The 26445-nt window shown below is 42.7% G+C and overlaps 1 protein-coding gene across 3 annotated transcripts in view; it reads right to left on the bottom strand.

Moving 5' to 3' along the window:
• Positions 1 to 26445, bottom strand: part of ARMC2 (armadillo repeat containing 2) — a 108482-nt gene that overhangs the window by 7852 nt on the left and 74185 nt on the right. For 2 of the 3 annotated variants that reach the window (XM_025925620.2, XM_086707545.1), the window contains 7 exons: positions 25294 to 25439; positions 22032 to 22131; positions 9062 to 9377; positions 5723 to 5845; positions 5301 to 5414; positions 2618 to 2750; positions 1683 to 1843 (listed from right to left, as the gene is read on the bottom strand). In XM_025925620.2, coding sequence (XP_025781405.2) covers positions 1683 to 1843; positions 2618 to 2750; positions 5301 to 5414; positions 5723 to 5845; positions 9062 to 9377; positions 22032 to 22131; positions 25294 to 25439 — 1093 coding nt within the window. Of the gene's footprint in view, positions 1 to 1682; positions 1844 to 2617; positions 2751 to 5300; positions 5415 to 5722; positions 5846 to 9061; positions 9378 to 22031; positions 22132 to 25293; positions 25440 to 26445 lie in introns of those variants that run through there. The other variant, XM_086707546.1, reaches the window with a different exon arrangement.

Genomic DNA, 26445 nt, shown 5'->3' with positions numbered 1-26445 from the left:
CAGCAGAGACCGAGCAGAGTTGAGTCTCAAGCAGGGTGGAGCAGATGATGGCCTGCCACTGAAGGGGTCACTCAGGGACTCTGGTTTCATCTGGAACGACCTTCTAGGTCCTGAGTGCCCCTCCAGCAGGCTTTGGGCAATGTGCTTATTTCCTGGCTTCCTTCTTCCCTGTGCACCCTTCCCTGAAACTCCTTCACTGAGCAGGTAGGGGTTCTCAAGCCTGGCTGCATAGCAAACTCACCTGTGGAACTTTGAAAAAAACACAGACAATTGGCCTCACCCTGGAGTTCCTCAATCAGCATGCCTGGGGATGGGGCCAGGACAAGAGTGTGTGTTTTTTAAATTCCACACCCAATTCCAATGTTCTGCCCCACTTGAGAACTGAATTAAGGCAAGTTGAGCACAGACTTCTGCTCCTGGCAACCTGAGAAAGCTCAGTGTTACCAGAGCAGACTGTGAACCTCAGTGATTTAAAATCATGTTCATTTTTTTTTCTTACTCCTACACCCACAAAATTATATTTACCTGAAAAGAGCAAATTTCACATCCATCTAGCAATCCTGATTCTTTCAAGTAACTTCTGGTTCTGAGTTCCTGTTTAATAACATTGTTACAACACTTAGCATTTACAAAGCACTTTCACAGCCCTGTTTTGAGGACTCCTTGTGTGTCAGGTACTCTTATCAGGCTCTCTGTACAATGTCTCCTCCTTTATATTCTAACAACTCCACAAAGTGCCCATCAATGGTCCCTAGCTTAGAGATGAAAAAATATAAATTCAGGGAGGTTAAGCCCAACATTAAAAGTTTATATGTGACAAAAGCAAGGGCTTAAACTCAGAACGGTGTGCTATGGGCCCTGTGGTCTTTCCATTATGCACTCAGATGCTTATTTGATCCTCACTACTCCCCAGAGCAGGGCTAGGGTTATCATGTCCCCATCTCAGAGATGAAAAGACAGGTCCCTGAAATTCTCTGGTCAAATCACACCACAAGAAAACACCAGCATTGGAATCCACAGCTTCTGAGCCACACTGAGAGCTTCCACATGGCCTTGCAGATGCAACACGGTGGCTGGGCAATGGTACAGACATGGTCTCCATTTTGAGAAAAAGGATTATTGAAAACATTCACTTATTTAAGTCATTGTTTTTAGACCTAACCCAGAATGAAAAAAATTCTCCTAAAAAACCTTTTTTTTTTAACATAAGAAACTATCCTTTCCTTTGATTTGTATCAGTGATTTCTTCCCTTTCAATGGTCTGAACCCCACTGCAATGTCAAATAATTTCACAGACCCTCCTCCACATAACATAGTTGCTAATTAAAATGTATAGATCCATTAAAACCATGACTTGAGAGTAACTTTTAGCCATATTTTATCAATTCCAATGTTATATATTTTTAAACACCAATAATTTATGCTCACATCTGGTATTTAGGCAGTTTATAAAAAAATTCAGAAAAGAAAAAAATGAGAAAAGCCACAGAAAAAAACCATGACAGAATCCAATGAGTTGGAGTCTTTGTGTCCCCATTGTAAATAACATTCTGCCTCTTCTCAGATATTTCCAAATTTACACAGCTACTCAAACACATACCAATCTTTACCCATGCTGGTCACAGAAAAGAACATTTCTCCTACTCTGATAAAACTCACAGACTCACAGTCTGGAGTCTTACCTAAAAATGATGGTAGCAGGACTAACAATGTGTTGGTGTCTTCATCTCCAAAACATGATGAAGCGTTGGTGATATTTTCACTGAAGTTCCATAAAGTTTTGCAAACCAAGCAGGCCAGCTGCCAATCGGTAGGACCAAAATGTCTTAAACAATCCACCAACCTAAGTCAATAAAAGTCAAATTAAGAAGTTGTTAGTGGGGAGCCTGAGTGGCTCAGTCACCTAAGTGTCCAACTCTCGGTTTCGGCTCAGGTCATGATCTCACGGTGCATAACTTGGCTTGGGATTCTCTCTCTCTCCCTCTCTCTCTGCCCCTCCCCCACTCAAGCTGTCTCTATCTCTCTCAAAATAAATAAACTTAAAAAGAAAAGTTATTGGTCAGAATCTCTTTAATTTTTGTATTTTTAGCATAATGACGATCATCCTGTATTATTTAATATGTATTATATGTAATTCAGTGGTTTTTTTAACATTTCACATCTATAAATTTAAGTAGCTACAAAGTAGCAATAACCTACTTCTGAACGGTTTTAAGAGTCCAGTGGTCGGGGCGCCTGGGTGGCGCAGTCGGTTAAGCGTCCGACTTCAGCCAGGTCACGATCTCGCGGTCCGGGAGTTCGAGCCCCGCGTCAGGCTCTGGGCTGATGGCTCGGAGCCTGGAGCCTGTTTCCGATTCTGTGTCTCTCTCTCTCTCTCTGCCCCTCCCCCGTTCATGCTCTGTCTCTCTCTGTCCCCAAAATAAATAAACGTTGAAAAAAAAAATTAAAAAAAAAAAAAGAGTCCAGTGGCACCTAAATTTCCTCTTCAGCCCGTAGCTTAGCAGTTCCAAATGCTGAAATACCTCCACCCCAGAAGAGTGATGAGAGGGGCCCAAGCTCCATGGGAAACCATTCCCTCTGACATCTGAGAGTCAGGACTCCATGCCTTGAAACTTACTTTTTAATGCCACCTCCTTCTTTTAGGATGACACGTTTGTTTTTATCCACAGTGAGATTTAGGAGAACGCCACAGGCAGAAAAGCAAATATCCTGATGCTTAGCATCGAGCAGTGCAATCATGAACTTGTGTACTGGGAGGACAGAGAACAAATGTGGACCAATAAGGCTCAGGGTTCCCAGCTGTACCTTAGATTATAAATGGCAAAGGGGGAAATGGGGAGTGGCTCGAAAAACCGGAAACTCTGCTAGGGGACTTAATCCATTCTACCTAAGGCTTTACTCATGCCCAGCTGTGGGTTTGCCAACATCCACTGCATCTAGAACTTGCTCCCCGTCCCCCAAGTCCTTGGTCCCCCAGCAGTGCTGCATCTGACCCAGGCAGCAGTTCCCTCCTCAGGGCAATGATATAGTCCCTTCCAGTAGAAAGGGGGAAAAAAAAAAAAAATCACAAATTCCAACCACACAGGTGACATTCATCTCTAACATCTGATTCTTCTCAAGGGCCCCTTTGAACCTTTGCAGCAATTTTCTTTAAATACACAACCCCTGGGGGTGCCTGGGTAGCTCAGTCAGTTAACCATCTGCCTCGGGCTCAAGCCCGATCTTGTGGTTGGTAAGTCGAGCCCTGCAAAGGGCTGTCAGCGCAGAGCCTGTTTCAGATCCTCTGTCCCATTCTCTCTCTGCCCCTCCCACCACTGGTCCTCTCTCTCTCTCTCTCTCTCTCTCTCTCTCTCAAAAAAAAAAAAATAAACATTAAAAAAAATTAAATACAGAACCCTGGGGGGGAAGTAGGCTCCTGTTGAGATCTCTAAAGTCTTCCAGGGCTTGTAAAAGAACTGCTCAGATGGCTGGAAACTGGCCTGTAGCAAGAAGGCAGGACTTCCAGGGTAGGGGGCAGCTCAGGGCAAGACAGGCTTCCCACCTCTAGGAACCATTTTCCTTTACACCTAGGAAATGGAACCATCTATCCTGGTTTCTTATACCCCCAGAAGGGGCTGGGCAAAAGATTGGGGGAGGTTGGATAAAGTGTGTTCTGCCTCCACCCTATCACCTAAGAGGTGGCCATCTTGTTCTGACTTCAGTCCCATTGATGGGTCAGACACATACATGTGTGTGTTTAAGAGTCTAAAGAATGCACCAAAACGTTAACAGTTATCTCTGGGGGAGTGAGATTATGGGTGACAGTTTGCTGCTGCTGCTTTTTCCCCTTAATATCTGTATTACCTAAATTTGCTACCATGGATAATCAGGAAGTTTTAGGTATTATACTTACATGAAATATTTGAGATGTATAGAGGTGGTTATCTTGTGTACCTGCCACCCGGCTTAAGAAATAAAATGTTACAGGGGTGCCTGGGTGGCTCAGTCAGTTTAGCATTTGACTTTTTTTTCTTTAATTTTTTTTAATGTTTATTTATTTTTAAGAGCGAGAGAGAGAGGCAGAGCGTGAGTGGGGGAGGGGTAGAGAGAGAGGGAAACACAGAATCTGAAGCAGGCTCCAGGCTCTGAGCTGTCAGTACAGAGCCTGACACAGGGCTCGAACTCACAAACTGCAAGACCATGACTTGAGCCAAAGCCAAAGCCTAACTGACTGAGACACCCAGGCACCCCTGGACTTTTTTTTTTTAAGTTTATTTATTTATTTAGAGAGAGGGAAAGCATGAGTGGGGGGAAAGGCAGAGAGAGAGAGGGACAGAGAGAATCCCAGGCAGGCTCCACGCTGTCAGCACAGAGTTGGACTAGGGGCTCAATTCCACAAACCCGTGAGATCATGACCTGAGCCAAAATCAAGAGTCAGACGCTTTACTGACTGAGCCACCCAGGTGCCCCAAGTGACCAACTCTTGATTTCGCCTCAGGTCATACTCTCATGGTTCTTGGAATTGAGCCATGGATGACAGCACAGAGCCTGCTTTGGATTCTCTATTTCCTTTTCTCTGCCCCTCCCGACCTCAAAATAAAAAAAATAAACTTAAAAAAAATGTTACAGATCCAATTTCATATCTTGGGCATGCCTTCCCTTCCAACGGTGACTTCTGTCTTAAGTGTGGAGTTTACAATTTCCAAATGTCATTTGTACCTTTACATCATGACTATACATTACATAAACAATACTCAAGATCGTTATGCATGTTCTAAAACCTATATTAATGGCATTATTCTGTATATACCCTCCAGTCACTAGCTGTTTTGCTCCTATATTATGTTTGAGGCTGATCAATGTTGATCCACGAACCTCTAGTTCATTTGTTTTAATTGATGTAGAACTTTTTGTTGCATGAACATATCATGATGTATGCACACTTAGGTTTTTTCCATTTGTTGCTATTACAAGTAGGGCTGTAATGGACATTCTAGTACGTGAAGGAGAATGTCAACTGAGTCCATTCTCATGAACAGTAATAATGACTATAGATTGTTTCCCTTACACACACACACACACACACCATCTCAGAACTCGGAAGACCATGCACAAGGGAGAGGGGAACCCTGAGAACACTGACCAGATCTATCCTGGCATATTGAGTGGAGAGCCTTCCACATGCATGGAACGGCATGTCAAGCACTACGCATCCCAAAGCAGAAACAAGCATCATACTGTCATGACCCAAGCTCTAGAACTGCTTAGCTGTTTATTGGCAAGAAGTACATGCTGATGAACACAGAGTATCATTAACTCACCATTTTTCTGCACAATGAAATCACAGATGTCATGGTCCTGGGAGAGATTTCCAAAAACACGCACAGCTTCAAGGATTCCATCCATGTTATTACTCACAAGAAGCTTTATGAGCACTGGGTTTGGGGACCAGAGAAATAAAACCAGTGAATTTAAGTTTTAATTTAAAGGCTATTAGGCTCCAGTATTATACTAAATACTGATAACTCAAAATCTTAAAGCAATAATAAAACACAAACTGTAAGAGACTTTAACAAGAACTTGGACACTAACTTTTCCCCATATTCCAATTTCTTAGAATTGAACGAGGCTCTTTGATATCTGTACCAGAAATCAGAAAATAGGAATGCCACCAGGTCTGTGTTTAGCAAATAGAGTCAAAATGTTAAATATTCATCCACCCAAACCCAACACTGAACCTTACATTCAGCAATATATAGCTTTTTGTCTTGAATTATGGAATTCTTCACTTGGTAGTAAGATAAGTTGTTGATTGTGGCTGTAGTATTGATCACCAGCTCCTCGCAATCCTTAATTGACTTGTATTCTGAAACACAGTAAGGAAAAGGGTATCAAAGGCTCATTGCAGGGGCAGAAACAACGACATCCTAACTGCAGCAACAGCAGCCCCAGGGACAAGCCACTGTCCCAGGCAAGGTCTGTGCAAGGGCACTGTTTGCTGCTTTATTTCCCAGGATGCTTCTTGCATGGAAGTGCATCCAAAGCAGAGGACCACTCCTGGCCAGGTTTTAGAACACTCTAAGCTCGGTCCCTCCAGCCAGGGGGTGTGGACAAATTGGGCTGATCTAGGCCCTGTGTTTGTAGTAAAGTGGAGGTGCCAACACACCAGCAAGCTGAGCTTCTCTCACCCCCACTGGTTTGCCGTGTTCCTGAGCTCTCTGGGGGCTCCACCCTGCGAGTCTGTTCCCCACACTTCCAGTCTGTTCCCCACACTTCCACCTCACAACAGAACGATCCTGGGGGCAAACTCTATCCATAACTCCTATCAGTGCTGCCCTCCAAACACGCAGACTCTGATCACTTCTCACCTCCTCTAGTACCACCTAGCCCATCCCTCACCTCTTAACTAGCTACTCTTCTTCCAGCTTCCTCCCTGAGTCCATCCTTAACATGATGATCCTTGAATAGTAAGTCAGCTAAGGTCACTTGTCTTACGTGAGCATCAGGCCCTACCTGGGCAGCCCTAATCTTGACGTCTCTGGCCTCATTTGATGTTCTAGCCCCCAGGTCCCCAGTGTCAACCACACTGGTCTTCCTGCCCCCCCCTTTTTTTTTTTTAACATATCAACATGATCCTGACTGAACCTTTGTACTGCTGCTACTCCCTCTGTCTAGAATATACTCTGCTTCCAGTTATCCACTTGGTTCACTCCTCACATCCTCCAGGTTGTTGCTCAGACATCACCTTATTGAGCACACATTCCTTAATCACCCTATATGAAATAGCATCCATTATTCTCTTCCCCTTACCTTACTTTTTAAAAAATTGTTTAATGTTTATTTATTTTTGAGAGAGACAGACAGAGCATGAGTGGGGGAGGGCCAGAGAGAGGGAGACACAGAATCCGAAACAGGCCCCAGGCTCCGAGCTGTCAGCACAGAGCCAGACAGGGGGCTCGAACACACGAACTGTGAGATCATGACCTGAGCCGAAGTCGGACACTCAACCGAATCTCCCAAGCACCCCTCCCCTTACCCTACTGTTATCTTCTCCATAGCACATATAATCACCTGACCTGTTCAGTGTTTAATGTTTGTCTTCTAGGACTAAAATGGAAGCTCCACAAGACTGGGGATGTATCTGTTTTAGTCACTGTTGCATTCCTAGCACCTAGAGCAGAATCTGGCACATAGGGGTGCTCAATAAATAATTGCTGGATGCAAGAATGAGTGAAGGAATTAACTCTTTATTTAGCATATAAGGCCCTTAGTCATTTTGTCCCTGCCTTCTACTCAGCCTTCAGACTCATCTCTTGGTAGATGTAGCAATGCCAGTTAGGAGCCCTGGTTCCTGCTACCCCCCACTGACGGCGCTAGACCATGGGCAGTGTTTGGGAATCTGTTGTTTTTTGTCTCTTGCCTTGGTAGGACAATTCATTAGCTTGTCCAGAAAAAAAAAAAGGCGGGGGGGGGGTACCTCTTCTGTATCACCACCTTCTGTAGGACTACACATTTGGCCAGGAGGAATAGTGACTGACATCAGGGGCAAGAGGGTAGGCATTCACAGCTATGAGGCATATATCATGAACAGCACCAAGCACTTTATGTGCATTTAGCCCCACAAAAGTAAATAGTTAATAATGCTTTAAATGTGCTTACAAGCATTTGAACCCACAATAATTAATACTCAAGAGGTGCATCTGTCTCAGTCAGCTCAGGCCACCATAACGACATACCACAGATTTGGGGCTAAAATAACAGAAATCTATTTTCTCACGGTTATGGAGGTTGGAAGTCTGGGATCAGGATGCCAGCATGATTGGGTTCTAGTGAGAACTCTTCCTGGCTGGCAGATGGCCGCCTTCTTGCTGTGTCCTCACATGGTGAAGAGACAGCAAGGGCAAGCTCTCTGGTATCTCTTCTTATAAGGTACTAATCCTACTATGAGAACAGATTATGAATTTTGGGCAGGGGGCCAGGAGCAGAATACTATTGGCTGAAATGCAGCCCCTTCCCCAAATACACATGTTGAAGCTCTAACCTCCAATGTGATTGTATGTGAGATAGGGGTTTTAGGAAGTAAAGTTAAATGAGGTCGTATGGGTGGACTACTTATCTCATAGGATTGGTGGTCTTATAAGGAGGGGGAGAAAGAGGGGGGGTGGGGATTGCGATCATTCTGTCTTTCTTGAGTGCACACTCTGAGGAAATGCCATGTGAAGACAGGGTGAGAACGCAGCTGTCTGCGAGCCAGGAGGCGAGCTCTCATCTGGAACCCAACTGGCAGGCACCTTGACCTTGGGCTTTCAACCTCCAGAACCATGAGAAACAAATTTCTGTTGTTTAAGCTACTCAGTCTGTGGTATTTTGTTATGGAAGAGTGAGATGGCTAATAAAGGGGGGAAATGGGACACAAATGATTGGGGGCCATAATTATAGATACCATGAAAGCCTGAAAAATAAAAATATAAATAAACTTTAATCACATGGACTAATCCAGGAAAAATTAAGGATTTTAAACTCTTTGTGGTTAGTTTGGCCAATCTTTGGTAATTTGATTGGTATACTTTATTATTATTATTTTAGAAAGAGAGAGAGAGAGCACGCAAGCGAGGAAGAGGGGCAGAGGGAGAGAGAGAGAGAGAGAGAGAGAGAGAGAGAGAGAATCCCAAGCAGACTACATGCTCAGAGCTGAGCTCGATGTGGGGCTCCATCCCACAACCCAGGGATCATGACCTGAGCAGAAATCAAGAGTTGGAAACTCAAAGAACTGAGCCACCCAGGCGCCTCCAGTATACTTAAAAAAAAAAAAAAAAAAGATAAAATTCACATACCATAAAATTCACCCTTTCCAGTGTACAATTCAATGGGATTCAGTAACAATTTTTTCTTTTTCTTTTTTTCTTTTCTTTTCACAAATTTTAAAAAATATTACCTGTATTACCTTTGAGGAAGTTCTGCACAGTGGAGGAATTTTCCTTCCTGCAGCTGTGAAGGCTCATTAAAGGGAGCCAGTGGTGCCACTAAACCCCTAGGGGCACCGGAGCCACAGAACTGTCTCCCCTGCTGGGAGCAGCCTTACCTAGCGTGGCGAGGAGCAGGCCCACGGCGTGCGGGTTGGTGGCCAGGGCCGGGCCGATGCCAGGGTGGATGGCTAAGTTGGCCAGTACTCGGGTCAGCTTGATGAGCACGTCCTCCGCGGGGGCCCGTGACCTCTGCACCTTGGGTTGCTGGGCTCCTCCCGCCTGCTCCTCGGCGCACAGGTCCAGTTGGTAGAATGTATGGAATAACGACAGCAAGGTCGGGATGCTCCCTTTCTCTTTGGAAAACTGTTCACGAGCCTGGTGATTTTTCGCTGTCAGGTTGCCAAGAATAAAGACAATACGGACAACTAAATCCTGCAATAAAGGGAAGACCGTTACAAGTGCATAGGGGCTGGGACAAGTTGTTGGAAAGGGTACAGTATTTAATTTATTCACGACTTAATTAATAGCAAAATGGAACACATCTGGCTTCTACTAACTTGTCTAGTATTTGAGTCCCAAGACTGGTGCAAATTGACAGAGGAGATTAAAAGCATTTGGCAACATGGGGCGCCTGGGTGGCGCAGTCGGTTAAGCGTCCGACTTCAGCCAGGTCACGATCTCACGGTCCGTGAGTTTGAGACCCGCGTCAGGCTCTGGGCTGATGGCTCAGAGCCTGGAGCCTGTTTCCGATTCTGTGTCTCCCTCTCTCTTTGCCCCTCCCCCGTTCATGCTCTGTCTCTGTCTGTCCCAAAAATAAATAAACGTTGAAAAAAAAAAAAAAATTTAAAAAAAAAAAAAAAGCATTTGGCAACAATGAAAGAATACAAACCGATTGATACTATTAGCAAGGGCTATTAACTTCAGATCCTTCATCTGAAATTCTGGCCGGCTTTTTTTTTTTTTTTTTTAACCCCCTGGAGAACAATTAGTTGAGTGGCATAGGATTACTGATATTGTGGTATGTAAATCTAAGTATTGATACTAACAGGTTTCTTGAGCACCCAAATCTTTTCCTAAAAGTTCACCTCCTGCTGAAGCATCGTGTTTCTAAAAATCGGGTGTTCTGCACAATGGCTAATCAGATTGTGTTACAGCAGGCTTTCCTGACTCAGACATCTGGGGCAGGATAATCTTTGCTGTTGGGGGGCTGTATTTAGTAGCAGTATTCCTGGCCCCTACTACTAGGTGCCAGGAGCACCTCCCCAGATGCCACAACCAAAAAGGCTCAAATGTCCCCTGGGGGCAAAATCAGCCCCAGCTGAGAATCAAATCACTGTGTTATATAAAGCCACCACTTAGTGATGAGGGAACATAAGGCAAACTGAGGGCCAAGCACAGTCTAGCATTACCCAGCCCTCCTAGGTGGGATGTGTGTGACATCCAGGCTGCCCAAGGACAAAGGAAAGGACCAAAAACAAATGGTTAAACTGATAAAGTCTCCATCAGTTCACAACTATCTTAGTAAATTAGAAGACAAAGGCAATCTTATCAACAGCCTAATCTCCAGAAACCTATAGACTGAGTTTCCTGGAGCCCCAGCATCAACCTCCCCTCCATAGTGATGTGGGAAACAAAGGCAAGAAGGAAATGGCAGATAAAATTAGATTTCCTTATAACCTGCAGCCCTTTGACACACACTTAAGGCAGGCAGAGTAAAACCTTTCTCCAGGAACTCCCTACTGTCTTAATGTTAATGCCTTAGCTTGACAATAGCTAGACCTCCAGTAATCTGTGAGTCCTTAGAATATGAAAATCTCTTTGGAAAGTTCCCTTTTGACTTTACCTCCCCCAGCCCCATAGCATATAAGGAGCCACTCTTCACAACCCCAGCGCCCCTCTTTCTGCTCATGGGTCCTGTCCCTGTGCTCTAATAAAATCACCCTTTTGCACCAAAGACGTCGCCAAGAATTCTTTTTTGGCCATGGACCCACTATCACCCCAAAACCTCATCACTTGTTTTTCTTGATCAGGGTAGTGGTTACATGGGAGACACCTTTATCACTATTTGCTAAATTGCACATGTGTGTTTCATGTACTTTTCTGTGTATAAACTATATTTCACAATAAATAAATATTTCTTAAAGTCCCAAGCTGAGAACAATTTACAACTAAGCAGAATGCAAAAAATAATTATGTTCTTAATTCGACAACGACAGACAGATGAGTACTCTTGGCCTCACCCATACCCCCGGAGAGTGAGGAAACTCCTGTGGGAGGAAGAGACTTTACAGAGACACTCACTAAGGGGCTACCACTGACCTGGGTGCTAATTCTCATTGTGCCAGGCACTGTGCGATTTGACAGGCAAGAAACTGGGGTTCGTACAAGCTGCCTGGTCACACAGCTAGTGAGAGGTGAGTCAGGATTGGAAACCAGGATTCTCCTGATCCAGAGTCATTTCTGCAGCCAAGCCCTGCTTCCCACATGGCCTGTCATTTAAGGATCTCCTTTGCCTTCCCATATGCGGAGCAGTCAAGGAGTTATCTCCTTTTAAAACCCAAATATGTCACCAGGAGGGATTCCCTATAAACTGGACTTTGTTGATCAGATCTGTAGTAATTAGAAGACTTAAGGACTGGGGACAAAGGGCAGAAGCCCGGACCTGTTTTAATGGGGGAGCCAGGTCTAGATGGGTCTGGGGCTGGGGGATGGGCAGCACAGGGACTGTCAGTGGCAGAGAGTGGAAGGTCACAGGCAAAGGACAAAATGGGATTTGCCTGGGGCTCCTCTGCCAATACCAACTTGTTGCTGCTTGTTCTTGAAAGAAAAGTTTTCCCTGGCACTGGCCGAGAAGAAGCGAGGCCACTGCTTGTGCAGCTGGGAACCATTTGTCAACATTAAGAAAGTCGGAGGCTGACACGCCAGCAAGACCTGGAGCGGGTCCAGGAGAGAGTTCACACTGGGAAAAACCTCAGCTCAGCCTGCAGCCAATGGCACCCGGTCATCCCAGTCAGGAGAACCTGCTCCTGGCCCACCGCGTGCCTGAAGCCCTTAGGGAACTCTGAATGCTGGGAGCCTGGGAGAATACACTCAAAGAAACAGGGTGAGGCACCATGCTCTGAAGAGCTCCGAATCTATTTGAGAAGACAAGGCTAACAAGCGTGGGGGAAGAGCAAAGACTAAAAGGGCCAAGCAGGAAGCTAGACACGGAAAGGGATTGTAATCTCCAGCTTGAAAGCCAGGCAGTCTGGTTCATACATGTGACTTTGCTTAGCCTCTCTATGCCTCTATTAACTCATTCGTAGAATGGGGGAAATATTGTGTTGTAGTGTATTGTATCGTATTGTACTGTATTGAGGGTAAATGAGACAAAACAGGTAAAGCACAAATCATGAGGAATGATTCAGGCACTGCTCGGAACCGCTTTCATGTACTATCAGTAACATGTTAGTGGCATTTAACTGTGCAGGACAGACCCGACAGTCTCCGAGAAATTTAGATCAGAGGATGCCCAGAGAACAGTGGTGGGGGTTGGCAAAATGACCTCCAGCGAATTTGAGTCTAACATTAAAAAATGTATAAAATGCAGATATATGGAGGGGAGGACGGAGTAGATTAGCCAGGCGAAAAGGAGCGGGTCTTGAGAAAGTACCTGGGACAGTCCCCTTCCTGGGTACTGGGCTCACCTTGTCTGTCTCTGATTACCAGGCAGTTCCCTAAAAATGCTGAAGTCTGTGGCTCTCAAATCTTAAATAAGGACACACAATTTCATTATGACACTCATCATTTCACATAAAGGCGGCGGTTACTTCACATAATTCCCGATGGCAGAGGTTCCTCCCTGGGCTCTGGACGGAAAGCCCTCCTCCACCATTGACACACCCAGAGAGAAGAAGCAGAACCCTTTCCAACCAGGGCAGAGGGTATTTCTAAGAATTAGGCTCCTCGAAGGATATTCCACTTTATATTTTCTAAGCTGAGGAATATGAGCTTTTTGCATAAACTCTGATAATATAATTTCGATTAAAGACACTCTGCATGACTCCTACCTCTGAAAAATTCTAATAATCAACCATAATAGCAGTAGCAGCAGCAGCAGCAGGAATAAACACACTGTTTATGACGTGCCGGCCCCGTCCCAAGCATTTAGATATGCAAATTCGTTAAAAGTCATAATTTGTAGCCCTTTAATCTGAACAAAGTGTTCCCAATCTCTACCCGTAGTCACCTCCCTCAGGCACTTAACAGTAGTCTCTTGACGTTGCTGGACCTCATGCTATTCCCCGGATTGAGCTCCTCCCTCATTTCCTCAGGAGCATGTGAAGCAAGACAGGAAAGATGTTATATGTGATTTTGAATGACTTCCTTAAAAACTTAAAAAGTGGTTGCATCCTCTTTGCTCATTCATATGAGGACTAATCAGTTTACCCTGTAAAACATCACAGCTGCCTTCTGAAGGATGCTACGCTATTCTCCCTTCTCCCTCTTCCTAGGCCTCTTCTTCCTATGTTTATTTTCCTCCTTAGCAGAACTCAGCAGGTGTCTCTGGCCCTGTACCATCTCTACCCATCACTGCTGGTCTGCCAGGTATGCAGACCAGATCCCAGGCTGGAGGCGAAGGCAGCTTTCCTTAGAGATCATCATTCTTCCAAACTCAAGTTTCCTCCCTCCACGGTCACATGTGGTCTAATCTGGGAAGGCTGAGTGCTGCTTTTCTCAGAAAATTCCCTCGGCCCCTTCGACTTCTGCAGTTCTCTTATTCTAATACCTGTATGGATCCTACCATGGCATATGCTGCACGAAGAAGAAACTCTAGGCTTTAGGGCAGGAAGCGTTAACACTGCCACAGTACCTCTCTCCCTGCCTTCAGATGGAAAAAGGAGGGGGTGGTTCCTGGCAGCAGCAGGGCCAACTGAAGGATGGCACGCGGGATCAACAAATGGGGGTGGCAGATTGCGCTGTTTGTAGCACCAAGCTTCCAGCAACTGCTACGCTCACTGTTTCTGTCCTCTTTCTCAGGGTTGGCTCGGGCGTCTTTTCGTTCCCCCCCACCCCCTTTCACAAATCTATTCTCTGCAAATCTAGGGAACGTGGAACAGGCCAAAATAGCAGCAGTCTCCCGGGAGGCTGGCAGAGGTGGTGCTTCCTTATCCCCACACCAGTGCCGATCTTAACTCATCTGGAGGCCCCAGGACACCAGCTGAGCAAGAGGGCTTTGCAAGACCCCATGGCTCACCGTGGGCGGCCCGCGCCGTGCAGAGGACCGCCTTGGACAGTGTCATAGAGAGGTTTATTCACTGGTCCACAAAGAGAGATTAAGGATTGTTGCCAATCTTTTGCAAGTCTCCAAAATGCCACTTAACTAAACATTCTATACAGACTTGAAAAAATTAGACAAAGGCCAACATCAGCGATTTGTAGAGACCACTGACTGACTCCATAGCAGAAATTATTTCATCGGTATACAATTCTCCATTGAGATACAGATACTCTCTTTTATTCTCTGACAGTATCTGACAGCCACCTATAAATCACCCCTGAACTTTTAGAGCATTTTTATCAAATTTAATACAATGTTGCATATATATATATATATGCAACAGCTTTTGTAGTTTGGAAACAGCAAAATGAAGATGAATCAGGAGACATACTTTTTTTTTTTTTTAAGAAGTCAGTCTAGTATAACTAGTTCATACTGACTTTCAAATTTTGCATAAAAATGGAGTCAGCCTAGCAACAGTTACGGCCAACCAGAACTCAGACAAACAGGTACACCTATTGCAAGAAACCTGACCTCAACTGTACCCTCCAGTTATAGCCGGTGGGATATTCTCTTTAGTTTCAAATATATTGTGCCCTTGGGAGCCAGCACGTTACTCGGTCTCAATGGGCCCCTCACTGCTGTAAATGAAATTGCTTTAACTGGAACAAAGCCAGGAGCAGGACACGGCTGAGCGGCCGGCAAGCTCCCATAGCAGCAGTTGTCGATGTGACTGTCCATGTGAGAGAGACTGGCCTCAAGTCAGCGAAGGAGGCTCTCCTTCTACCCAGAGATGTGGAGACTCAGGCTTCACGGGGCTTGCTGACCCCAAAGTCCAACCCTGGTGAGGAAAAGAGGCAGGACCTTGGCCATCTGTGCTTACAGACGGATTCCCAAACTCCTCATTCACCATAACCCTCATCTGCCAGATCCCTCAGACTTGGTCCTACAGGCATCTTTGATTACTCACTCCCCTCACCAACCAGTCACTGAGTTCCCTTTGCTCTGCCATCTCAAAATCTCCCCCCACCGCCTCCTTCCCATGCCTGTTCTGGTTAATCTGTCTGTAGCCTCCTGTCACAGACCCTTGGTGGGACCCTCCCTCTGTGATCAATGTTAATGCCACTTCTTTTTTTTTTTTTAATTTTTAAAAAATTTTTAAAGTTTATTTTTGAGAGACAGAGAGAGAGAGGGAGAGAGAGAGAAATGAGTGGGGCAGGGACAATGAAAGAGGGAGAGAGAGAATCCCAAGCAGTCTCTGTGCTGTTAGCACAGAGCCCGACATGGGGCTTGAACTCACAAACCTTGAGATCATTACCTGAGCTGAAATCAAGAGTCAGACACTTAACTGACTGAGCCACCCTGATGCCCCTGTCAATACCACTTCTTTCTAAAAAACAATTTTTTTAATGTTTATTAATTTTGAGAGACACAAAGCATGAACAGGGGAAGGGCAGAGAGAGAGACACACACACAGAATCTGAAGCAGGTTCCAGGCTCTGAGCTGTCAGCACAGAGCCCGACACAGGGCTTGAACCCCTGAACCGTCAGATCATGACCTGAGCTGAAGTCAGACACTCAACTGACTGAGCCAACCAGGCGCCTCACTGTCAATACCACTTCTTGAAGCACAGCTCTTACATCATTTCCTTGCTCAAAAACATCCACTGCCTGTTAAATGTCAAAGCCAGTGTCCAATGCACCATCCAGCCCCATGTGACCAGTTCTGCATTACCTGACATTATTACTCCCCGCACATAGCCAGCCAAGGTGAACACATTCCTCCTCATTTCCCACACCCTTCCCACCTGGCCTGAAAATAACTGGTGTGTATAATGTTGACCATAGGGAAGGAACTACATCAAACTATCACAGAAAGAATAAACTATGTTCATCAGACTCCACTTACTTAGGAGAGAACTACTTCTACTAAGTAAAAGAAAACATTTTAGAAAGATTTTCAAGATGCCCCATTTAAAATGTGGTTAGGAACTTCTCATGCAATCTGGATCTGAGAGCTGAATCACGATTTGCAATTTTACAACATTTACCCAACTTCCCGCCTTCGAACGAAACCTCAACATGAATTGAACATACAGGTGAGCTGAAGAACAGATAAACTTTACCAATCTGGAAGACACAGTGCACCACGGCAAAAGCGCTAATTAACCCTGCGGTGCTGAAAGTGGGTCAGCAGTTTGCATAAGTGCTGAACCATACAAAATGGCAGGATCTGGGATGCTGGTGACTCAATACCCAGAATCTAAGTAGAGGAGCATTTAAAAACCTGCAGGGATTATACTTGATGCCTCCATTCATCTATCCATTCCATCAGCAGCCATTTCCTGAGCACCAACTATATGCTTCTGGACGTGGCTATCCCTCAAAAGCACCAGGCGAGGTTAGAATTTCACTGTGCTCTGTTCTGTTCTTAAGTCCGCAGACATAAGTCAGGCTTTTGGGTTCCGTGCTGAGCGGGGTAGAGCCAGTTCCACAAGGGCAAAGCAGCAGGAGCTGGAAAGAATGAACTAGCTAAGGGCTTACTGTGCTGCCCGCCCGGTCAGGGGTGCAGACCAAGGCCAAGGCTGAAAAAAGGAGCAAGCTCAGCCAAATGCTAGCAGTGGGAATGTGTCTGCAGAGGGGCTGGGAATACAGCCACAGGGCATGCTCCTGCCAGGCAGGAGGAAGAGGGTGAGCCAGGAGCCAAGTTACCATATAAAGGCTCCAGGGGAAGGGGTGGAGGCGCCTCCCTAACAAATCCTCACTGGCCCCAAAAAAGATGGAGGGGAGAGAGAGGTCACATTATCTCTGGACTGCTGCATGACTGTGGCTGCATCACAGAGGAACAGCGAGAAAATGGCAGATGTCTGTGCTCTCAGCCCATACCCTTCAGACATTCCAGGTCTCACTGTCAACACCACGATGCCTGAGCATTCCAAATCAGACAGTGCTCGCTGTGCGTACGTGGCTGAACATGATCGCTTACCCTAAAAGAAGTCTAAATGGAATGAGAGAAGCATGACTTTAAAAGCAGCACAAGCAAGGACATGTCGGGCAATTCCCAGACAGTGTTTTTGAAGGCTCTGATGAGGGTCCTGCCTCTGGATGTTCTGTTTAAAAAAAAACAAAAACAAAAACAAAAACAACAATAACAAAAAACAAAAAAAAAAACACAAGAAATTGGCCATATCTCAAATGGAGAGAGTCAGATAGTCAGTTGCTCAATGGGCATGTGATGGGAATGTAGATAAAGGTTGTTCTTTTCAGACCATGACCTCCGTAAAAAATTGCCCATCATACAAATCTCATTTGAGGCATTTTATTGGATCTCTTGCCCAGTAGATATTTACAGAAGAAATGGGGAAAATCCCTTCATGTTCTTCCAGAAAACAAACCCAAGCATATTTTGCGGAGATGCTAAATGCAGCAATGGTGACATCAGAGGCACCTCCTAGGGCAGGCCCTGATTTGCAAGGCTGATACTGACCCTGCTCATCCCTGCGTTACTAGGCCCATCTGTTTGTACATTTGGTTTGTACCAAATGTAGTTTACACCAGAGAGCGTACAATATGTGCACATTTCTTAAATGAGATTTGTCATTTAACTGAATTTGGGTTACCATTTTTAATAGAGGCTTTACCTAATGCTAAAGTTTAGCTTTCAAACTGCATCGAGCTGACCGACACGTTGTGCTTCGGTCTCCGTTTTTGTGTGTATGGGAACTGGAGTGATTAGTCGTACCATGGATTTTGGACCAATTAACCTCCCAGACAGGAGCCAAAGAAGTTTCCCTTGTTCTCCCTGAGGAAGTCCTTTGTAAGAGCTGGGAGGGGTGGATTCCTTTTCTCTGAGACTGTTGATAAACCAGAAACCCTGGCTGGTAGCACAGCCTTCAGACACAGGCCCACGTCACAGAAGTGCAAAGAGGGGTGGAAAAAACTGGGCCATCATTTGATTGTATATGCACTAATCTTCCTCAGATTTATCTGTTGCAAACTTACAAAATTTCAATATGGGTATATACTGAACTTTCTCAAAGCAGGACATCGGTAGGAACATTTGGTGATTATTTTAACAATAAAATTTGGGGATTATTTCACCAATTACGAATCAGCAACTCATGGTCTGTCTAGCTAACTGAGGTTAATGAGCCCTGCCTTTTGCAAGCCATTCTGAGGGTCCTGCAGGAGAAGACCTGAACTCACCTGAATGAATCTAAGTGGTTCATTCTGACCAGTGCCTGAAGCTTCATCAGTGTGATTGGCTGTGTTATCAAAGCATTATCAATGTTATCACGGGGTTTGGTCCCAGGACTAGTTTTTTTGTTTGTCTTGTTTTTTCCAGGACTACTTGTTTTGACACAAGTCTGGCAGAAAAAATTCATGGAAGAGTCTAATAAACCATCTCATTTTCTCTAGCTAAGAAAGGTTCCAGCTATTGGCGCAAAAAGCAGAAGACATGAGGCTTGGTCACTTGAACGTCTGACTTTGGCTCAGGTCATGATCTCAAGGTTCATGAGTTACAGCCCTGTACCAGGCTTGCTGATGTCAGCTCAGAGCCTGCTTGGGATCCTCTGTCCCCTCTCTCTCTCTGCCCCTCCACCACTCATGCTCACTCTCTTTCTCAAAAATACATAAAAACAGACTTAATGTTTTATTTATTTTTGAGAGTGAGAGACAGAGTGTGAGTGGGGAGGGGCAGAGAGAGGGGGACACAGAATCCAAAGCAGCGTCCAGGCTCTGAGCTGTCAACACAGAGCCCAGCGCAGGGCTTGAACCCATGAACTGTGAGATCATGACCTGAGCCAAAGTCTGACGCTTAACCGATGAGCCACCCAGGTGCCCCTTTTAGCTGATACTTTTAACAAGTTTTATTATGAGGTTCCCCTACTAATTGCAAGCAAATAATTGCAAAAGGAAAGTAAAGACAAGTAAAGACTACCAAGGACAGAGTTAACAATCAATAGAAAGGGAAGAGAGAGAAATCTACAGAAAGGACAAAAACATTTAAAGAATCTCATCAGGGATGCCTGGGTGGCTCAGTCGGTTGAGTGTCCGACTTGGGCTCAGGTCACGATCTCACAGTTTGTGAGCCCTGCGTGGGGCTCGGTGCTGACAGCTCAGAGCCTAGAACCTACTTCGGAGTCTGTGCCTCTCTCTCTCTCTCTCTCTCTCTCTCTCTCTGTCTGCCCCTCCCCCACTCACCCTCTGTATCCCTCTCAAAAAAAAAAAAAAGAATCTCATCAACAGACTCATGCTCGCACTATGGGACAAATAGCCTCTAGAGCAATAATTAATGTTTGTAATATTGACCTTTGGCATCAAGAAGAGATTAAATTATTCTTAGTGTCTTCTAAGAAAGCAAGGAAATATGTAATATATTTTAATATGATCTTCACTGCAATGATTAAAATAATTTAATAAATTATGCATTTCCTTGATGGTTCTGGAAACAATATGAACTGTACATAGTTTGCAAGGTGCTCTTCATTCTTCTTCTAACCAAAATAATTTTAATAGGAACACAAAATTGTCATATAGATCAATAGAGAAAAAAGATGGCTTTGAAACACCAATTTTGCTTTATGAGAACTTTTGGTACAAGGTGAAAAGTAGTTTGCTAAGAGCCACAGTAAAATTTTATGCAGATTAAACTTTAAGATATATAGTCCCTTACACCAGCAAAAGCATACCCTTAGCTGTGTTGACATCTCAAATGTCTTATATTGGCAAGATACCAGGATTTTTGTCTGTTTATTAAACACGGCCATCATCCAAGCTATAATCAGAAAAACAAACGGTTATTTACTAGTAATGCTACAAAACAATAGGACTATTTATCAGTACTGAACTGATGTGTATTCTTCCTTTTTAAAAATTTACAGGTTATGACATAACTTGAATTCAAGTTGTTAAACCAAAATGCATTCTTTAACCCTCATTTGAAAATTCTAGTGCAAGCAAAGATGCCTTCTCTGGTTATAGTTATCTAAATCATCCAAAATCAAAACACCAAAGCAAAAAAGAATAATGATGGTAAGATAAAATTACAATGAAAATCATAAAAGCACATTTACAAACAAAATCCATAACTAAACTTTTAAAGTATAAGATCTAAAAGAATTCTTTTAATGTAAAATATATTTCTGCCATTTTATTCTTTTACTTAAAAAGAAAACCAGGAATAGGAGTGCCTAAGCTTTTCACCAGATTAATTCACTTGCCCTAAGATTACAGTTATGATAATACATTATGCCAAGATCTAGACAAATGCTTAATGGACACTTAACAGCAATGGAGAATCTTTCAGGTAGATTAATCAAATCATTCTTCACCTGACGTAGCAAATTCTTATACCTTGAAATCTTTCAAAGTATGTAATTTAGAAAAAATACAAAATATGTAGGTGAAAGCATTTGTAACCCAAATTCTCAGAAACAGAAACTCAAGTACGCATTTGTAAATCAGTGTTTAAAAGCCAAATAAAAATTACTAACACTTTAAGCAAGGTTTTACCATCTTTAAAATGTAGTAATAGTGTAATATGAGCATAGATACTTCTCTGTCATCTGTATAACCAAAAAGAGACTAGTAACATTTTAATAAATTAGCTAATAATAGCATAAAATCTGACAAACTTAGTTATTCTCAGCAGAAGTACTTGGCTGGGTAAAAATAAATTCAGCGCTATTTGTGGAAACATGGGTTATATTTTGAGGTGGTTTTGAGATGGCCAATATAAACAAACACAAAAGCTTTATATTAAAATGTTCTTAGTATACATATAAATTATTTGGTTTAAAGCTGATGAAACTTAGTGTGCGATTCTGAAAGTTTACCATATTTGAAATATATATTGTGTTCATGTATAAAATATGTCACTAAACAGTTGATGTAACTGTAATCATTTATAAATCTGAATAAACTGCACTTAATGAATATTCAAAGACTCATAATAAAACTTAATGTCTGTACTATTATGATTATATTAAGGTGGAGTCATTTGTGACATCTTCCCTTTTTTAAATAGCTCTATATACTGTTACCCAATTCATTAAAACCAAATTATTTTCTTTCTAAAATGTTTTTAAATGTTCATTTATTTATTTTGAGAGCCAGAGTGAGAGAGTAAGCAGGGGAGGGGCAGGGAGAAGGGAGAGAATTCCAAGCAGGCTCTGGGCTGCTAGCCCAGAGCCTGATGCAGAGTTTGATCTGACGAATTGTGAGATCATGACCTGCACTGAAATCAAGAACCAGACGCTCAACAACTAAGTCACCCAGGTGCCTCTGTTTTCTTTCTAATATTTACCTTTGTTTGGAATGATTCATCTTCTAAATACTAAAGTGTCAAAGAATTAGAGAATTTCCAGTCTAGAAGAATCTTTAGAGTATACCCGTGCAGGGGATCCCAAACTGTGCTTTGCATCAGAAGTCCCCGTGGTTCTCAGTCAAGTGTGGATGGCCAGGCCCCTTCCGACCCACTCAGCAAGCCTGGGACTGGGCCTGCAAATAACCCCCATCCCACCCCAGGATGACTCTCGTCTAAGTGTCTAGGGATCACTGGCAGCAACAACACTGTGCACCCAACCTCTTCCCTAAACCAGGGATCCTACCGCATCAACATCCCATGGTAGCCATTTCTCCCTCCAACTAGTCTCTCCTCAACTCCTACAGATAACTCTGACTCCTGGGGCTGCCCATTACACATCAAATGGAAGCGTCTGATAGAAACCTGTACGTTCAAAACATAAGGTCATTTAACATGGGCTTATACAAATACCCCAACGCAAAGACAAACTGAAGAATTAAATACATGAAGAACTGACCTGTTTCTTCTGGTATTTGTTTATCACTTTCAAAAACAAGGCATAACATCTGGAACAGTTGGCCAAGGCTGCACAGCAGTCATGGTAAGAAGTAAGTTTGCTGCAGAAATGCCAAATGGGAAAATAAAAATAAACTTTGGTTTTTTTGTTTTGTTTTGTTTTGTTTTGGTTTCCAGAAAGCTCAAATACACATAGGGTTACTTTACTTTTTTTTAAATATAGTTTATTGTGAAATTGGCTTTCATACAACACCCAGTGCTCATGCCAACAAATGCCCTCCTCAAAGCCCATCACCCACTTTCCCCTCTCCCCCATCCCCATCAACCTTCAATTTGTTCTCTGTATTTAAGAGTCTCTTATGGTTTGCCTCCCTCTCTCTCTGTTTGTAACTATTTTTTTCCCCTTCCCTTCCCCCATGATCTTCTGTTAAGTTTCTCAAGACCCACACATGAGTGAAAACATATGATATCTATCTTTCTCTGCCTAACTTATTTCACTTAGCATAATACCCTCCAGTTCCAACCATGTTGCTGCAAAATGGCAGGATTTCATTCTTTCTCACTGCCAATATTCCATTGTATATATAAACCACATCTTCTTTATCCATTCATCAGTTGATGAATATTTAGGCTCTTTCCATAATTTGGCTATTGTTCAAAGTGCTGCTATAAACATTGGGGTACATGTGCCCGATGCATCAGCACTCCGGTATCCCTTGGGTAAATTCCTAGTAGTGCTATAGATTTTTATAGATTCCTATAAAAATATAACTTTTTGAAACTAACCCAAGAGGAAATATGGCTGGATATATAGCCACTAAAGAAAGTGAATCTGTGGTCAATGATAGACACAAATCTTACACACACACCAGGATAAAATAACTTTCCAAGCAAGTCCTACAAACTTTTCAAGAAACAGATAAGTTTAATTTTCAGGAATTCTTCGATAATAGAGAAAAAGTGGGAACACTTCCCAACTCATTTTATGAGGCTGATATAAATTTGCCACTAAAACCAAACATGGACAATACAAAAGGAAAAGTACAAGTTTCATCTAACGCATAGATGAAAAATCCTAAACAAGATATTAGTCAATTCAACCTAGCAATGTATAGCAGCTTAACATCAGACAACCTATTAATCTGTAATCTACTATATTAATGAATTTAGAAAAGAAAATCTACATAATCAAAATAGATACTAGGTAAGCATTCAAGAAAATCTAACACCTATTAGTGCAAGAAAATTCTTCCTTAACCTTCTGAAGGGTATCTACAAACACCTGCAGTAAATATTATTTTTAACTGGTAAAACCACAAAAGTATTTCTTTCAAATATTTTCTTTCAAATATTTCTCTGCAGGAGAAAGGCAGCAGGTCCAACACTCTTACAACTTTGTATGGGACATCCTGAGTGATACAATTAGAAAGAGGTGGGGACAGCAGGGAAGAGTTGTAATGATGGGGAAAAAAACCCGAAACTATTCTTATTTGCAGACAAATTGCATACAAAATCCAAGACAATCTATAGACTAATGCTTAGATGTAAATTTCATTAAGATTCCTGGATTAAAATTAATAAGCAAATATTAAATACTATTTATGTACACCAGCAACAGCCTATTAGGAAATATTTTATATACATATTTTATAGTCAGCATGTGCTATTACATTAGTTTTGGGTCTCCAACACAGTGATTTGACAATTCCATACATTATAACATATTCACCATGATAAGTGTAGTCACCATCTGTCACCATACAAAGTTATTACAATATTACTGACTGTATTCCCTATGCTGTATTTTCTTCCCCATGACTTATTTTATAAGTAGAAGTTTGTACCTCTTAGTCCCCTCAAAAATATGTTTAGAGATTGCATTCATAATTGCAGCAAAAGCCATGAAGAAATAAATCTGACAAAAGATGTGCAAAATCTTTTTGGAGAAAAAAATAAAATTTTATAGAAAAATATAAAAGAAGACATCATAAATGTTTATTGGTGGAAGACTCAGTAGCATAAAGGTGTCAATTCTCCACTCTTGCATCCCAATTGCTCTATATACTCAGTGCTGTTCTATGAAAAATGCTAAAGTTCCTATCCCAGACCTTAGCTGATTCTCCAATTCATGAGAAAGAGGGAAGAATTTGGACGTTAAAGGAGAAAAGAGGCAAAGGACTCATCTTACCTTATAGCAAGACTTAAATCTATTAACACTGGAAACTGTGTGGTACTGGTCTGAGGACGGACCAAACAAAGTGCCTAGAAACAGACCTACAAGTATAAGGAAGCTTGCTTGTGTTTAACTAACTAGGCATTTAGAATCAGTGCAAAAACAAAATGCCATGTTCAATAAAAAGTGCTGGGACAACCGACTATCCATGTGGAAAAAAAATGAAAATTGGATCCCTACATGCCACCATGTATAAACACAAAACTTATGATTTTACAGTGCTTCAAAATGAGAGTGATAAGTACCCCAAATTAAGTATCCAGGCAGGAAAGCACAGTGCTGAAAATCAAATCTGGACTCATCCTCATACTGTGGTCAATTACCAATTCAGTGTTCGGGAAATTTTCTATTTTGCTAAACAATTACAGTGAAGTTCAAGAAATGCCCAGGTCTCTTGAGAAGGATAATTATGTTAAAACATTGGCTCAAGGAGCAGTGAGGGAGGAAATATAATAATTTAAAGACTGTTCTGAAATTAAACATCTTGCTTTAAAGCAACCTGGATTCAGATGGTCATCACTCCTGGAGTGAAGTGTGAACATGATTAGTGAATGTGTGAGCCAAAGTTCAGTCAAACAACTGAAATAAAATAACCTTCTCTTACAAATCAGGTCAGATGAGACTTTGTAAGCAACATTCCCCTTTTTGAGTTAAAACCCTTAAGTACCGTTTCCAAGTGTGCTAGAAAGTTTACCATGTTTTGTGATATAGCTATTTATCTCCAATAAGCTAAGAGGAATTTTTGTTTGTGTAAAAACCCTAGGATAACTCCTGACTCACCAAAGAACTAAGGTGACTTACAATGGATGAATTTAGAATCGCATTAGAAAACCATATGAAATGGAGTCATCAGTTTAAATCATTTTTTTTGAACTTAGGCCATTAGATTTACTTTTTTTTTTTTTTTTAGGTGCAGAAGCAAAATAGGATTCCTTGCCAGCCACACACACGCGAATATTAAAGATACCCCCCCCCCAAATTTAAGCCTTAGCATTTGTGTAAGGCTGCTTTGTTTTCCTAGTCCACCTACCTGAATATTCTGGCAATATTGGTGCAGACATCCTTGTCAGCCATGTACTGTCCCATCACCGTGCAGAGCTGGGGGAGGGCACTGATGCTTAGCAACTTACTTCTTGCTGGTGGTGAATCAACCAAGTTTCTCAGTGTAGCAGTCATCTGGGATAAAAGCACATTTGCGCCATTTTGTTTTTAATTGGAAAATACAGCAATACTAATCAGTACAACACGATTCATCCTACAAGCTTCATTAAATCAGTAGCAAAACCAAGCCCCTTTTAAGCATCTCCTACTAGAGAACATGGGCCTAAGGACAAGTAGCATGAAAAAAAAAAAATGGATACAAAGAGAGCCTACTTTGGTTCAAAGGTGAAGAATGAGAAATTCATGTTAATAAGCAATTATTATACCAAAACCCTAGGGTTAAATAGATCATCATCCAGGTTTGTTAGCTGTCCATAATAAGACTTTCACTTCACACTGAGACATGCGACATCAGTTCCACAGATTAGAAATCTCATTTCCAGGGGCATCTGGGTGGTTCAGTTGGTTAAACGTCTGATTCCCACTCAGGTCATGATCCCACGGTGTGATTTTGAGTCCCGTATCGGACCCCACTAGCAGTGGGGAGCCTGCTTGGGATTCTTTGTCTCTCTCTCTCTGCCCCTCCCTCACTCACACGCACACACGTGCATGCACACTCTCCCTCAAAACAAATAAACTTTTTGAAAAATATTAAAAAAAGAAACCTCTCAGTCCATAGTCTTTTTTTTTTTTTAATGTTTATTTATTTCTGAGACAGAGACAGAGCATGAGTGGGGAAGGGGCAGAGAGAGAGGGAGACACAGAATCCAAATCAGACTCCAGGCTCTGAGCTGTCAGCACAGAGCCCGACGCGGGGCTTGAACTCACAGACTGCGAGATCATGACCTGAGGCAAAGTCGGACTCTCAACTGACTGAACCACCCAGGTGCCCCTCAGTCCATAGTCTTAAGAGTAGCATCAAATATTGCTGTGACCAAAGGATATTTAAGACTGTTAGTTTCATTCTCTTCCAAGAGACAAGTATTTATTTCTTGCATATTTGTCTTATTTTATAAAAAATGTTTAGGAGAGCTATCTTTGTCTAAAAGTGAAGAAGAGAATAATTTAGTAAATCCAATTT

This window comes from Puma concolor, chromosome B2, assembly GCF_028749965.1.
Source record: "Puma concolor isolate L17-30 chromosome B2, mPumCon1.1.hap2, whole genome shotgun sequence".
Lineage (NCBI taxonomy): Eukaryota > Metazoa > Chordata > Mammalia > Carnivora > Felidae > Puma > Puma concolor.
This window is presented reverse-complemented; position numbering and strand designations above follow the sequence as displayed.